At 28.1% G+C, this 13,440-nt stretch overlaps 1 protein-coding gene across 1 annotated transcript; it reads left to right on the top strand.

The window, feature by feature from the left end:
- The first annotated feature begins 3,175 nt into the window (after nt 1–3,175).
- On the top strand, nt 3,176–7,448 carry LOC109792851 (uncharacterized). The gene is made up of 10 exons (XM_083061388.1): nt 3,176–3,278; nt 3,537–3,777; nt 4,095–4,299; nt 4,816–4,906; nt 4,984–5,129; nt 5,379–5,622; nt 5,701–5,805; nt 5,906–6,088; nt 6,263–6,467; nt 6,821–7,448. The coding sequence occupies exons 2-10, from the start codon at nt 3,558–3,560 to the stop codon at nt 7,306–7,308; spliced, it is 1,887 nt and encodes a 628-aa protein (XP_082917514.1). The 5' UTR covers nt 3,176–3,278; nt 3,537–3,557; the 3' UTR covers nt 7,309–7,448.
- Nucleotides 7,449–13,440: the final 5,992 nt, after the last annotated feature.

Below are 13,440 nucleotides of genomic sequence, written 5' to 3' on the forward strand. Positions count from 1 at the left end.
CAGAGGTGGCGCCAGACGCAATTGGTATTGCGTTGGGCGTGAGACCTTGGGGAAGTCTCTGCCTTCCTTGCGCCGAGCACGGGATGGGCACGCCGGGCGTGTGAGACCTTTTGAGGTCTCTGCCTCTTAGCACGTCAGGCGCAATAGGGATTGCGTCGGGCGCGTTTGGGCCTTGGTGCTCTCTGGTTGGGCCACGCCGGGCGCAACTATGAGCGCGCCGGGCGTAGAGATGATAATTGATGTTATGCTGGTATGTGTTGGATGATGCTGATAGATGTTATGAAATGCTGATAAATGTTGATTTATGCTTAGCTGAGCTGTTATTGTTGAATATTGTTGAGCTGAATGATAAGATTGTTGTGTTGTGATTTATTACTACTGATGTATGATGTATAAGCTGTGCTGTAAAATGTTGAGTTGTGTTGTATGCTGTTATTGTTGATTTGTTGTGTTGTGCTGCATGCTGATATAAACTGTTGTAGGCCGTAAGGCTGAACTGTTGTAGGCCGTAAGGCTGAGCTGTTGTAGGCCGTAAAGCTGAGCTATTGTAGGAGATCTCCAAGCTGATATGTGTGACGACGTATTGAGTGTTTACTGCTGTTATTGCTGAATGATGTGAGATGTATGCTATGATATATTATATGTTGATGTTGCTGAACTAGATGATATGTTGTTAGCTGTAGCTGATTATAATTCTTGTAATTATATGTGTATATGATGATTCTTTTCACTAGCTTACCCTTTGTTGTTTCCATGTGGTTTGGACTGCGATGATCATACGTTGTATGGGAGCAGGGCAGGGTTAGGTTGGTGTCTAGAGACAAGTCTGCAGCTGGCAGATGGAGCTATTTTGTTGATGTTTTGTTGTTTTAGCTACCTAGTGTAACATAGTTGGATGTATTTTGTATTTTGAGCCCCAGGCTAGACATTGTGTATATATTTAACTGCTTATTTATATATTCATGTTCCTCTCTATGGGGTGCTGTGTGGTGTGTTGTGTAACGGTCAGGCGGGTTGTTACATTTTATATTTATAATAAATAATTTAATTTGTAATAAAAAGTTATTTTTTACTTATTGATAATAGTATTTAACTTGTACAATATTTATTATATATAACATAATTAAATTTATAACAAATTATATATACAATATATTATATTGAATATATAAATTAAATTTAAAATAAGTGTACATAAATTTTTTAAATGTGTAAATTATATTTTAAATTTATGATAAATAATTTATATTATAAAAATTATTTTTTATTTATTAATAATTTATTTTAAAATATTAATATTTAATTAATAAATAATTATGATAAATAAAAATTGAATTAGATAAAAAAAAGTTAAAAAATTCTTAAAAACCCTCTTACAAAATAAAAGTTTGTGTTTAATATATACGAGTTCATTTTTTTAAAAATATTGAAATTTAATTTAAAAATAAAATTATAAAAGATAAATTGAAGGATACCAGAGCTTACAAAAACTCTAAAAATGTTCCTATCAAAGGAAATAGGTTAAAAATGCTCTTAATCTCTAAAAAAACACTTTTTTTTTCCTGTAATTCAAATTCTAATTTATACTAATACTATATTTTCACTTGTGCCTAAATATATATTATATGTTACTAAAATATATAAAATTCTAAATACGAGTAAATTTTAATTTGAATATATAAATTATATTTAAAATTTATATAAATAAATATTTTTAAATATATAAATTATATTTTAGGTTTATATAAATAATTTATATTGTATTATAATTTTTATTTATTGATAATTTATTTTAAAGATATTAAAATCTAATCCATAAATAAATTATAAAAGATAAAAAAAACTGAGTTAGATAAAAAATTAAAAAAATTCTTCAAAATCCACTCTTCGAAAAAAAAACTACTAAAAATACTCTCGTATAGAAATTTTTATTTAATATATAAAAGTTGATTTTAGCATATGCAATGCAAATGACAAATGTTTATTTTATGTAATTATAATTTATAATAAATAAATACTTTTACGATCCTGAATTATATTATAATTAAAATTTGAAATAAATAAATATTTTAAACATATAAATTATATTTTAAATTTATAATAAATAACTTATATTATTATAAGACAATATTATTGTAATTATTCACGATTTTTAAGAATAAAAATTGACAATGTTATTTTAAATATTATTAATTTTAAATTATTAAAATGTAATTTAAAATAAAATATAAAACTTAAATTAAAAAACTTAAAAAGATAGACAAAATATCTAAAATGATTGATAAAAATAAGCTAAAATTATTATATATCTACGATAATATAACCTTTTCTAATATTTTTTTATTGTTTACAGAAATATATATATCTATATATATATTATTTATTTATTTAAAAGTATTCAACATATTTTTATAAAATGATAAAATTATATTTATGTATATTTGACTTTAATTCATGTTGAAAAAAATCTTAATCCTTGACTAAAGGTTTGAAATTCTACTTTTATATTTTTTTTTAAAATATAACTAATATCACTCCCTATATATTAACATGAATAGATAAGATTGTTTTCTTTAAAAATTAAATATTCGGATAACATTGTTTTCTTTAAAAATTAAATAATCGGATAAGATTGTTTTCTTTAAAAGTTAAATTATTAGATAAGATTTTTTTTTTGAAAATTAAATTGAATTTAATAATTTCTTAAGGGATAAAAAATACTATACACAATATTAAGAAAGCAATGTTATTTATTTTTTTTTATCTTGGCGTGAATATACATAAATCATATTACAATGTGTAATCTGTCCAAACCTGGCCACTCAAGTTCGTGATTACGTTGAAAAAAACATACATCAAAAGAGGTAAAATGCTCCCTTAAATAAATTCTATGTACTTTAACATATTAGTCTCTGACTCTCTAGACATATAAAAAATTAAAAAAAATAATAAATAAATAAAACTTTTCTTAATTTAAAATAAAAATAAAACAAAATTAGTTATTAGTTACAAAAGTAAAACTGAATCATATCTTTAAATAAACTTTATTTTGGATTTTGGAGTGATCAATCATTTCAACAAAACAACCAGAATAATTAAACTGGAATTAAAAAAGTTAAAAGATAAGATAAAATATATTTTTATCTCTTTATCCATGATTTCAAACATTACTGAAGTGGTAACAACCTGCTGAGTTTCCCCCCTCTATATATTCATAGACTCTCGTAACACATGAAGGAGCACACACACATTCTCTCTCACATATCTTAGTAACATAGGTGAGAGTCTCATTCCTCTTATGTTTTAGAAACTTGGTGTAGTATCGTGTCTCTTTTCAGTTTTCACTTTCACTTCAATGTGTGGATCCATCTTCTTTTATTATTCTTATTATTTTTCCTTCTTCTGTGAAACAGCATGAATGAATTTGACAATGTTGTTTTGTGTTGTTTGTTGTACTTGTATTTGTATGATCGCTGCATGAGTTATGATTGATGGAAATATTGGACTGATCCTGTTTCTGATATCTCATTGTGAAGCTGCATTGAGGTGAAGAAAAAATGGTCAAAATTTGCATCTTTTTGGTGGGGCTTATGCTCCTGCAATGTTGGGTAGCCATGGCAGAATCACAGCACTTCAAATATAAAGATCCAAAAGAGCCACTGAATGTTCGAATCAAGGATCTTATGGACAGGATGACATTGGAGGAGAAAATTGGCCAAATGGTGCAGATTGATCGTTCGGTTGCTTCTGCTGAAGTCATGAAAAAGTATTATATTGGTAAGCTTTCTTTTTTGTTTTTATTATTCTGAAAAATTATAATGAGGATAATATGATTTAAATCTCAGAGTATGGATAAGCTTGTTTAGATATAAGTTTAGAAGTGTACCCAAATAAACTCTATATTGCATTCAACCTCAGTAATTTATGCAAATTTTTGTAATTTGTACCCAAATAAACTCTATATTGCATTCAACCTCAGTAGACTTACTCTAGTGATTCATGGTGTTTTTTTCTTAACAGATATTGGGTGATTGGAATTTATGCAAGTTTTTATTTATTTATTTCAAGTAATTTACTTTTTTATTTTTTCAAAGGGAGTGTGCTAAGTGGGGGTGGCAGTGTTCCAAAGGCAAAGGCTTCAGCAGAGGATTGGGTTCACATGGTGAATGATTTCCAGAAGGGTGCTTTATCAACTAGATTGGGAATTCCAATGATATATGGAATTGATGCTGTTCATGGCCATAATAATGTCTATAATGCAACAATTTTTCCTCACAACGTTGGACTAGGAGCTACCAGGTAAATTACCTGTGTCGTTATATAATTTATAATTAATATGACAATTTTAGTTTCAACAATCATCACTTATGAAATGACCAATTGACAAAATCGTTGGTTTCAGATATAACCAGAAATTGACATGAATTTTATTTTGTCGTGTTGCTAACTTCATTGATAATGGTTTTTAAATTGCCCAAACCAAATAAACAATGCTTACCAGATTTAGCAATTATTAATTGTGTTTTTGTGCGTTTTAATACCTAATGTTGAGAATCCAAACACATAATTTATTGTCAGAAAGTCATAATAATAGCAATTTGTACATGTAATGTTGTGAATTATTTGGTCGTATATTTTTGCTCTTTTATTATTCTTTTCTCCACTTCTTTTTTTCCTGTGATGATGTGACATACTTTAAACTCGCACTTCCAAAATATGATTGAATAAATGTTAATTACAAAGTTAATTGTAGTTAAAGCAGATAAATTTTACTAGGCTTCTGTATCTTAATGAAGTGTAAATCTGATCAAACAGGGACCCAAAACTAGTGAGGAAGATTGGAGAAGCAACAGCTCTTGAAGTTAGAGCAACTGGAATTCAATATGCCTTTGCACCTTGCATAGCTGTAAGCGACAACATCCTAATTGATAATTGTACCATATAATTTATTACCTCAGTCTTACCTTATAATATGTTGAATAGGTTTGTAGAGATCCAAGATGGGGCAGATGTTATGAAAGTTATAGTGAAGATCATAAGGTAGTTCAAGCCATGACTGAGATCATTCCAGGACTGCAAGGTGAAATCCCTGCAAACTCCAGAAAGGGTGTTCCATATGTAGCTGGAAAGTAAGAACTCACACTATTGCATTAGTCTTGTATCCTTATTTTATTATTTGAAAATTGATCATATAAAATATTATTTTTTAAAGCCCTCTTGATTTCATTCTTGATTCTTGATTTTGGATCTGCCCTTCTCAAATTGCTTCTTGTTTTTGTTGTCTTTCCTTTATATTATTCAAACTATTCCACTTGAAAAAGAATTTTTGTATTCCTGAGGAATGACAATGTTCAATTTATGTTATTGAAATTGCACAGGAATAAAGTTGCAGCCTGCGCAAAGCACTTTGTTGGTGATGGTGGAACCACAAAGGGAATCAATGAGAACAACACAGTGATAAGCAGACATGGATTGCTAAGCATTCACATGCCAGCCTACTATAACTCAATCATCAAGGGTGTTGCATCGGTCATGGTCTCTTATTCAAGCTGGAATGGAGAAAAGATGCATGCTAATCATAATCTGGTCACTGACTTTCTCAAGAACACACTACGCTTCAGGGTAACAACACTGAACTCATCAGGGCACCATTGAATTCAAAATTATGAACGAGTCCTGAAATCCTTTGGTTTCTTGCAGGGTTTTGTCATATCAGATATGGAGGGAATTGATAGGATTACTTCCCCTCCTCATGCTAACTACTCATACTCCATTTATGCTGGAGTCACGGCTGGAATTGACATGGTAAAATATTTCAATTGTGTTGATTATGTATGATATCACCGTAATTGATATTCCACATAACATGTGTCATCTTCTAATACTTGCTCTGGTAATGCTGTAGGTAATGGTGCCCTTTAACTATACAGAATTCATAGATGGCCTAACCACACAGGTGAAAAAGAATATCATACCCATGAGCCGAATTGATGATGCAGTAAAGAGAATTTTGAGGGTAAAATTCGTTATGGGACTTTTTGAGAATCCTTTGGCTGATAATAGTTTAGCCAACCAGATTGGGAATCAGGTTAGTCAATCACAAGATGTATATAATATTGGCCCAATTATTTAAACTTTTTCTCCTAAAAACACATTTTTTTAATAAAATAATCAGTTTTATGCCTTTTTTATGAAACAATTTCTATCTATATATCTACCATGTTCTGATATAACTGTGTTATTTATCAATGTAACTCAACAGAAGCATAGAAATTTGGCTAGGGAAGCTGTGAGGAAATCATTGGTTCTATTGAAGAATGGTGAAAATGCAGATGAGCCACTGCTCCCTCTTCCTAAAAAGGCTAAAAAAATTCTGGTTGCTGGAAGCCATGCTGATAATCTAGGATATCAATGTGGTGGCTGGACCATCGAATGGCAAGGACTTAGTGGCAACAACCTTACTAAAGGTATATTATAGCTTCCTTCTCAACTTCTGACCATTTTGTATATCTTAGATTCAGTTTAGGTACAAACTTATTTGAGCTTACGAAAGTTTTTCTATTGAAACTAAAGAGTTTTTTTTTTTTTTATAAAAAAAATAGAAAACTCTTAAAAATTTCTTCAAAGAGCATGTTTTGATTCACATCAATTTTGGATGGATGTCAGTTGGTAAAAGCAATAAATAGTTGCTTTTATAAATGTTGATATGATTTTTGTCTAAACGTGGATCATGAATGTAAAATCAAAACATATGCTAAATTTATATTAAAACAGACTCTAGGCTGAAATGCAATATTGACAAGGCCTATATGATCTGTAGGTACAACGATTCTGAGTGCTATCAAGAACACAGTTGACAAAGACACCGAGGTGGTCTACAAGGAGAACCCAAGTTTAGAGTATGTAAAGTCAAACAACTTTTCCTATGCCATTGTGGCTGTTGGAGAGACACCATATGCTGAAACAAATGGTGATAGCATGAATTTGACAATCTCTGGAAAAGGGGCAGACACCATAAACAATGTGTGTGGAGGAGTCAAATGTGTGACTGTGATCATCTCTGGTCGTCCTGTGGTTATACAGCCATATGTTGATGTGATGGAAGCACTTGTTGCTGCATGGCTTCCAGGTTCTGAGGGACATGGTGTCACTGACGTGTTGTTTGGTGACTATGGTTTCAGTGGCAAGCTTCCAAGGACATGGTTCAAAACCGTTGATCAGTTGCCAATGAATGTTGGAGATTCTCACTATGACCCCCTTTACCCATTTGGATTTGGGCTTGAAACCAAACCCCACAAAGCCAATTAGGAACTAAAAATAGTGGCTTTATTTGTCTTCATCTTACTCTCCAGCACCCAAGTAGTATAACAGTCCAGACATAGAGAGAATGAGAGGGATTTAAAGATTTGTACATGATTCTATTATCTATAATAAGATGCATTTATTTTTCAATGACTCATTGCTTAATAACTTTATAATTAAACAAGCTTGACTTGAAGTAATTTAGGAATGGGAAAACTTTTAATTTCTTATAAAATGTGTAAGTGAAGACAAAACACATTGTAAAGTCTTGTGTTTGTTTGTAGGGACAATCAATATCCTAAAAGTAGCCCAACTTCTCAAAAAGAGCTACCCATGAAGATTTTGACCGGTAAATGATTTTAACCAATGAAAAGTTATGTTAAGTGTCATCGTGTGAAGTGTCATGGAGTGTAGTTGTAACCCCCTTTCTAGATTACAAATATTAATCTCATTTAATTAATAAGGTAAATAAGCTTTTCTAAAATTATAAATAGATAAGATACTAAAATACACAAATAATTATTCTAAATAAAGTTCTATTATATAATAGTACTATTACAAAAGTTTTAATATAAAATTACTAAACACTACAAAAAATTTCTAATAAATTCATCATAACTTATAAAAATAACTCCCTTAATCTCTGGATTTTGCATTTGAAGTCTAACTTTGATTCTTATTTTCTTGCTTCAAGAAATTTGTTGCATTTGGATTTCAAATATTTATAGGCTAGACATTTAATTTTTTTCATGTCAAACAAAAATCATACAACCACATAAAGAATTTTAAACAAATTATTAATAAACACACAACAAGATTATTAAATTATCAAAACTATCAGTTTAAAATATTCAATATGTTTATGAAATGCAAATTTTGGATCAAAATAATTTCTAAAATTCATTTTTCACTTAGTACTTCATGGAGGTTTTCCCTTTTGAGTGTTTAGTGAAGGTAGAGCTTAACATCACTCTATCTAGTGATTCAACAATGTTCCACTAAAATGCAAACAAGTAGATAGTAGTAAGAGTATAAGTGCACTCGATAGACTATCACGGCATAGAATCAAATAAAAACTGACCATCCGTGGGATTGTCCATGCCCAAACACTCCCTAGACTAAAGGTCCCATTTTACTCATTTTACTGAACCCCACTTACTATCAATGACATTGGTAGTTTAAATCTCAATCCCATATAACATATCATTGTCTTCATAGTGTCCTTACTCCTTAATCATTGTCAATATCACAACACATTACTGAATGCCCCTTGATGGTAAATTTAAAGAAAAGAATTTTATCAAAATGTTATTTCTTTTATTATTAGTTGTCCTTGATAGTAAATTTAAAGAAAACATTTTCAAACATTTTCGCAAATTCTTTTCTTTTCCCCTAAAAATTCTTTTGACTCAAAAATCATATTATGCACCATGTCCATGCATTATGCCATATAAATTTACAATAGTTCACCATTCCAATAATAAATAAAATCAAATCATTTCAAGCAACTCTTCATACATTTAGCAAATTAAATAACTTTCATTTTTATACTAATTAATAAACGAAGTATAAATTTTATTTTAATAATTCTCTTCTAATATATTTTCTAATGTTATCCCAAACTATGAATTAAACATATGATTATTTTCTAATATTTATGTTCTAATATTCTATTTATGCTCTTAAACATTTCCTATCATTCTATTATTTCAAGACATTTTATTATATTCCATATTTAGCCTTACATTTTCTTAAATTTCTAATTTTACCCCTACTTATTTTCTAAAATTCTAGTTATACCCTTGCCTAATTTAAAATTCCAATAATACCCTTGAACATTTTCTACTTTTCCTTTATGTCCCTAAATCATTAATAAAATTACCATTATACCCTTAATTTTTTTTTCCAAAAATTCTATCTATGTCCCTAGATTAACTCTCTCTGACTCCTTTCATAAAATAATCCACTAGATTGGGTCAATCCAACTGATTGTACTTCTCTTCTCGACTCACTTCTCTATTCCCAAAATAAATAAATAAATAATATAAAATACTTTTCCTCTATAAAAATAAAAAAAAATTATGATCAAAATATATATATATAATAATATTATTATTTCAGAAAATAAGGTGTTCCATGACCTCTCTAAAGTGAAGGTAGTTTACATTAAAGAATAAAATATAATAATATCTATTAATAAAAAATCATTGGTAGATATTATAATTAATTTTAAATTTTATTATAAATGTATTTAACTTTTTTACAATTCTTGATCATTAATTTTCTAGATAACAATTGTGACTTTACTTTATCTTATAAAGTATATCTCTTCTCTTATATGAGCTAAATCCCATTAAAAAGGATTTGACTTTTCTAAAGTAATGAGATTTCATAATTAATAAATATATTTAAACATATAATTATATTTTATATTTATAATAAATAATTTATTTTGTAATACAAAGTTATTTTTACTTATTGATAACTAGTATTTAACTTGTACAATGCAAAATCATATTTATTATATATAATATATGTGACACTCTTACTACCCTTAACATATATATTGTAATAATGAAAACTTACAAATAAATTTTTCAATTTCGGTAAAAGGGTTCACATGAGAATCTTCAAAATTATCCTTCAATAACCACAATAATAAAAATGAAACGCAAGAGTTTATAAATTGTTTTCAAAAATAACATTTACAATTCCAAATCCAAATAAAAACATATGTTCTAAAAATTCTCTGCCCCGATGTCACAATATCAGAGCATCCCCACAATTCAACTGTTGGCATACTAGATGCCACTCGAAGCCGGATCTTCCTCACCTAAAACATCCACAATTTGTACAGTGAGAAAAGAAAACATTCATATGTAAAGCACATACACAACAATGTAATCTCATTACATAATGAAATATTTACAAGCATTTCTATATATCATAACTCTATCAATCATGCATCATTTTCACTTCAAAATTCACGATCACACCCATTTATCTCAAATCTTGCAATTAACATTATCATTTTCACATTCATAATTCACACAATCTTACAATTAACACTATGCCAAGGTCACGCCACAACTGACATAAGTGATACGGGTTAATTGCCTCACTCATCCCACACCATGTCAGGGTCACGCCCTCCCTGTAGCGTCACTTACCCAGGGGCCGTGCCATCCCTGGTCATTGATGTGAGGAACCACAATCACATTACAATCCACACAATCTCTTACAATTAACCCTATGTCAGGGCTACCATATTTGACATAAGTGATACGTGTTAACTGTCTTACTCATCCCACACCATGCCAGGGTCACGCCCTCCATGTAGCATCACTTACACAGGGGCCGTGCCATCCCTAGTCATTAGTGTGAGGAACCATAATCATAATCATATTCACATCCGTACAACATCTCATCTCATAGCTCAATTCCATACATACATCAAATAGGTCCAAAATAATGGGTTTCATACATATCAAGCAATTCACATCTAAATCATCAATTTTTATCAAATAATATAACAATGATAATCATAAATTAATATAATACTCAACGGAATTACCAATTTAATATAATTTCAACATAACTGTAAAACCCCCAATTGTTCCAAATTAGCTCACAAGCACTTTTCTACAGTTTCATTCTCCCTTTCAGATCATCATTCTTACAAATTAAATATATATTTCTAATCCTCAACACATACAGAATCTAATGGGATCATCAATTTTTCAAACAGAAATAATCCATTTTTTCCAAAACTTAACTTATAGGCACTTTTCTATAATTTCGTTCTCTCTCCCAGAGCATCATTTTTACAAATAAATCATATATTCATAGTCCTAAATATATACAAAATCACATGAGACCAATAATTCTCCAAACAGAAATAATTGTAAAATTTCTCACAACCCTAAGGGTTCTTCCTCTACCCAATTCCATCATGTAACTCTACATATAAATAATCCCCTTTTTCCCCGTACCTGGATATGTAGAAGCTGAATTTATACGAGATCTGGTTGGTCTCCATCGCTGGGTTCCCCTCGGTCTGAAGCAGAAAGTAGAGGGAAAAGAAGAGAGAGCAGAAGAAAAGAAATCAGAAAATGAGAGGTGTGCTTTTTCAAAGTGGCAGACAGCTCAATTTATAGGTCTCAGACTTTGCCAGAACGGCCCGTTCCAATTTCAGAACGGCCCGTTCTGGACCCCAAAATCGTGGGCAAAAATCACACCCAGAACGGCCCGTTCCTAAACCAGAACGGCCCGTTCTGGTTGCATTTATTACTCACAACTGCCATAGCCCGTTCCAAGCCCGTTCCCACTTAAAGTATAAAGCAGCTTTTAATAGTCCAGAACGGCCCGTTCCAACTTGAGAACGGCCCGTTCTGGGCTACGAACTAACATACAATTTGGTAGTTTGGAACGGTCCGTTCCAATTCCGGAACAGCCCGTTCCAAGCTACTAAATCACCTCTATACCTTTATAAAATTTACCAAAATACCCTCAGTTTAAAAAAATAAAAAAAATGAAATAAAACTGAAGTGTTACAATATAAATAAATTTATAATAAATTATATATATATATATATATATTAAATATCAAATTTGAATATATAAATTATATTTAAAATAAGTGTACATAAATATTTTTAAACATGTAAATTATATTTTAAATTTATGATAAATAATTTATATTATAAAAAATATTATTTATTTATTGATAATTTATTTTAAAATATTAATATTTAATTTATCAATAATTATGATAAATAAAAACTTATTTAAATAAAAAGGTTTAAAAAAACTCTTTAAAACTCTATCGTATAAGATAAAAGTTTGTGTTTAATATATAAGAGTTAACTTTTTTTAAAAAAATTAAATTTTCATTTAAAACTAAAATTATAAAAGATAAATTGAAAGATACGAGAGCTTACAAAAACTCTAAAAATGTTACTATCAAAGGAAATAGGTTAAAAATGCTCTTAATCTCTAAAAAATAATTTTTCTGTAAAATAACTATTCAAATTGTAATTTATGCTAATACTATATTTTAACTTGTGCCTAAGTATATATTATATGTTACTAAAAATTATAAAATTTAATATACAAGTAAATTTTAATTTGAATATATAAATTATATTTAAAATTTGTATAAATAAATACTTTAAATATATAAATTATATTTTAGGTTTATGATAAATAATTTATATTGTAGTATACTTTTTATTTATTGAGAATTTATTTTAAAAATATTAAATCTAATTCATAGATAAATTATAAAAGATAAAAACTGAATTAGATAAAAATTTTATAAAAAAAATTATTCAAAATCCTCTCGTCAAAAAAAATCTGCTAAAAATATTATTATTCAAGATAGAAGTTTTTACTTAATATATAAGGGTTAATTTTAGCATATACAATGCAAATGACAAATGTTTATTTTATATAGTTATAATTTATAATAAATAAATATTTTACAATCTTAAATTATATTATAATTAAAATTTGAAATAAATAAATATTTTAAATATAGAAATTATATTTTAAATTTATAATAAATAACTAATATTATAAGAAAATGTTATTTTAATTATTAATAATTTTAAAGAATAAAAAATGACAATGTTATTTTAACTATTATTAATTTTAAGATATTAAAACTTAATTTAAAATAAAATATAAAACTTAAATTAAAAACTTAAAAAGATAGAAGAAATATCTAAAAATGATTGATAAAAATAAGCTAAAATTATTATCTACGATAATATAACCTTTTTTAATATTTTTGTATTGTTTACAGAAAATATATGTATTTAAATGTATTCAATATATTGTTATAAAAAGATAAAATTATATTTCTGTATATTTGACTTTAATTCATGTTGAAACTAATCCTAATCCTTGACTAAAAAGTTTGAAATTCTACTTTTATATATATATATATATATATATATATATTTAAAAAATATAACTAATATCACTCCTTATATATTAACTTAATATATACTTTTTAATTTCTTATGATTTAATTAATTTATGAATTAAATTAATCTTTGATCATTTTTATATTAGAAATAAACGTACCAGAGTATTTTTAAGAGTTATGTTTTTACCAAAACTTTTTAAATATTT

Source organism: Cajanus cajan, chromosome 1 (assembly GCF_000230855.2).
Source record: "Cajanus cajan strain Asha chromosome 1, NIPB_CcT2T_4, whole genome shotgun sequence".
Taxonomy (NCBI): domain Eukaryota; kingdom Viridiplantae; phylum Streptophyta; class Magnoliopsida; order Fabales; family Fabaceae; genus Cajanus; species Cajanus cajan.

Coding starts and splice junctions, on each gene's coding strand:
- LOC109792851 (XM_083061388.1), top strand. CDS start 3,558: ATGGTCAAAATTTGCATCTTTTTGGTGGGGCTTATGCTCCTGCAATGT. Junction 5,130..5,378: donor GTTCCATATGTAGCTGGAAA/GTAAGAACTCAC, acceptor GAAATTGCACAG/GAATAAAGTTGCAGCCTGCG. Junction 6,089..6,262: donor CCAACCAGATTGGGAATCAG/GTTAGTCAATCA, acceptor GTAACTCAACAG/AAGCATAGAAATTTGGCTAG.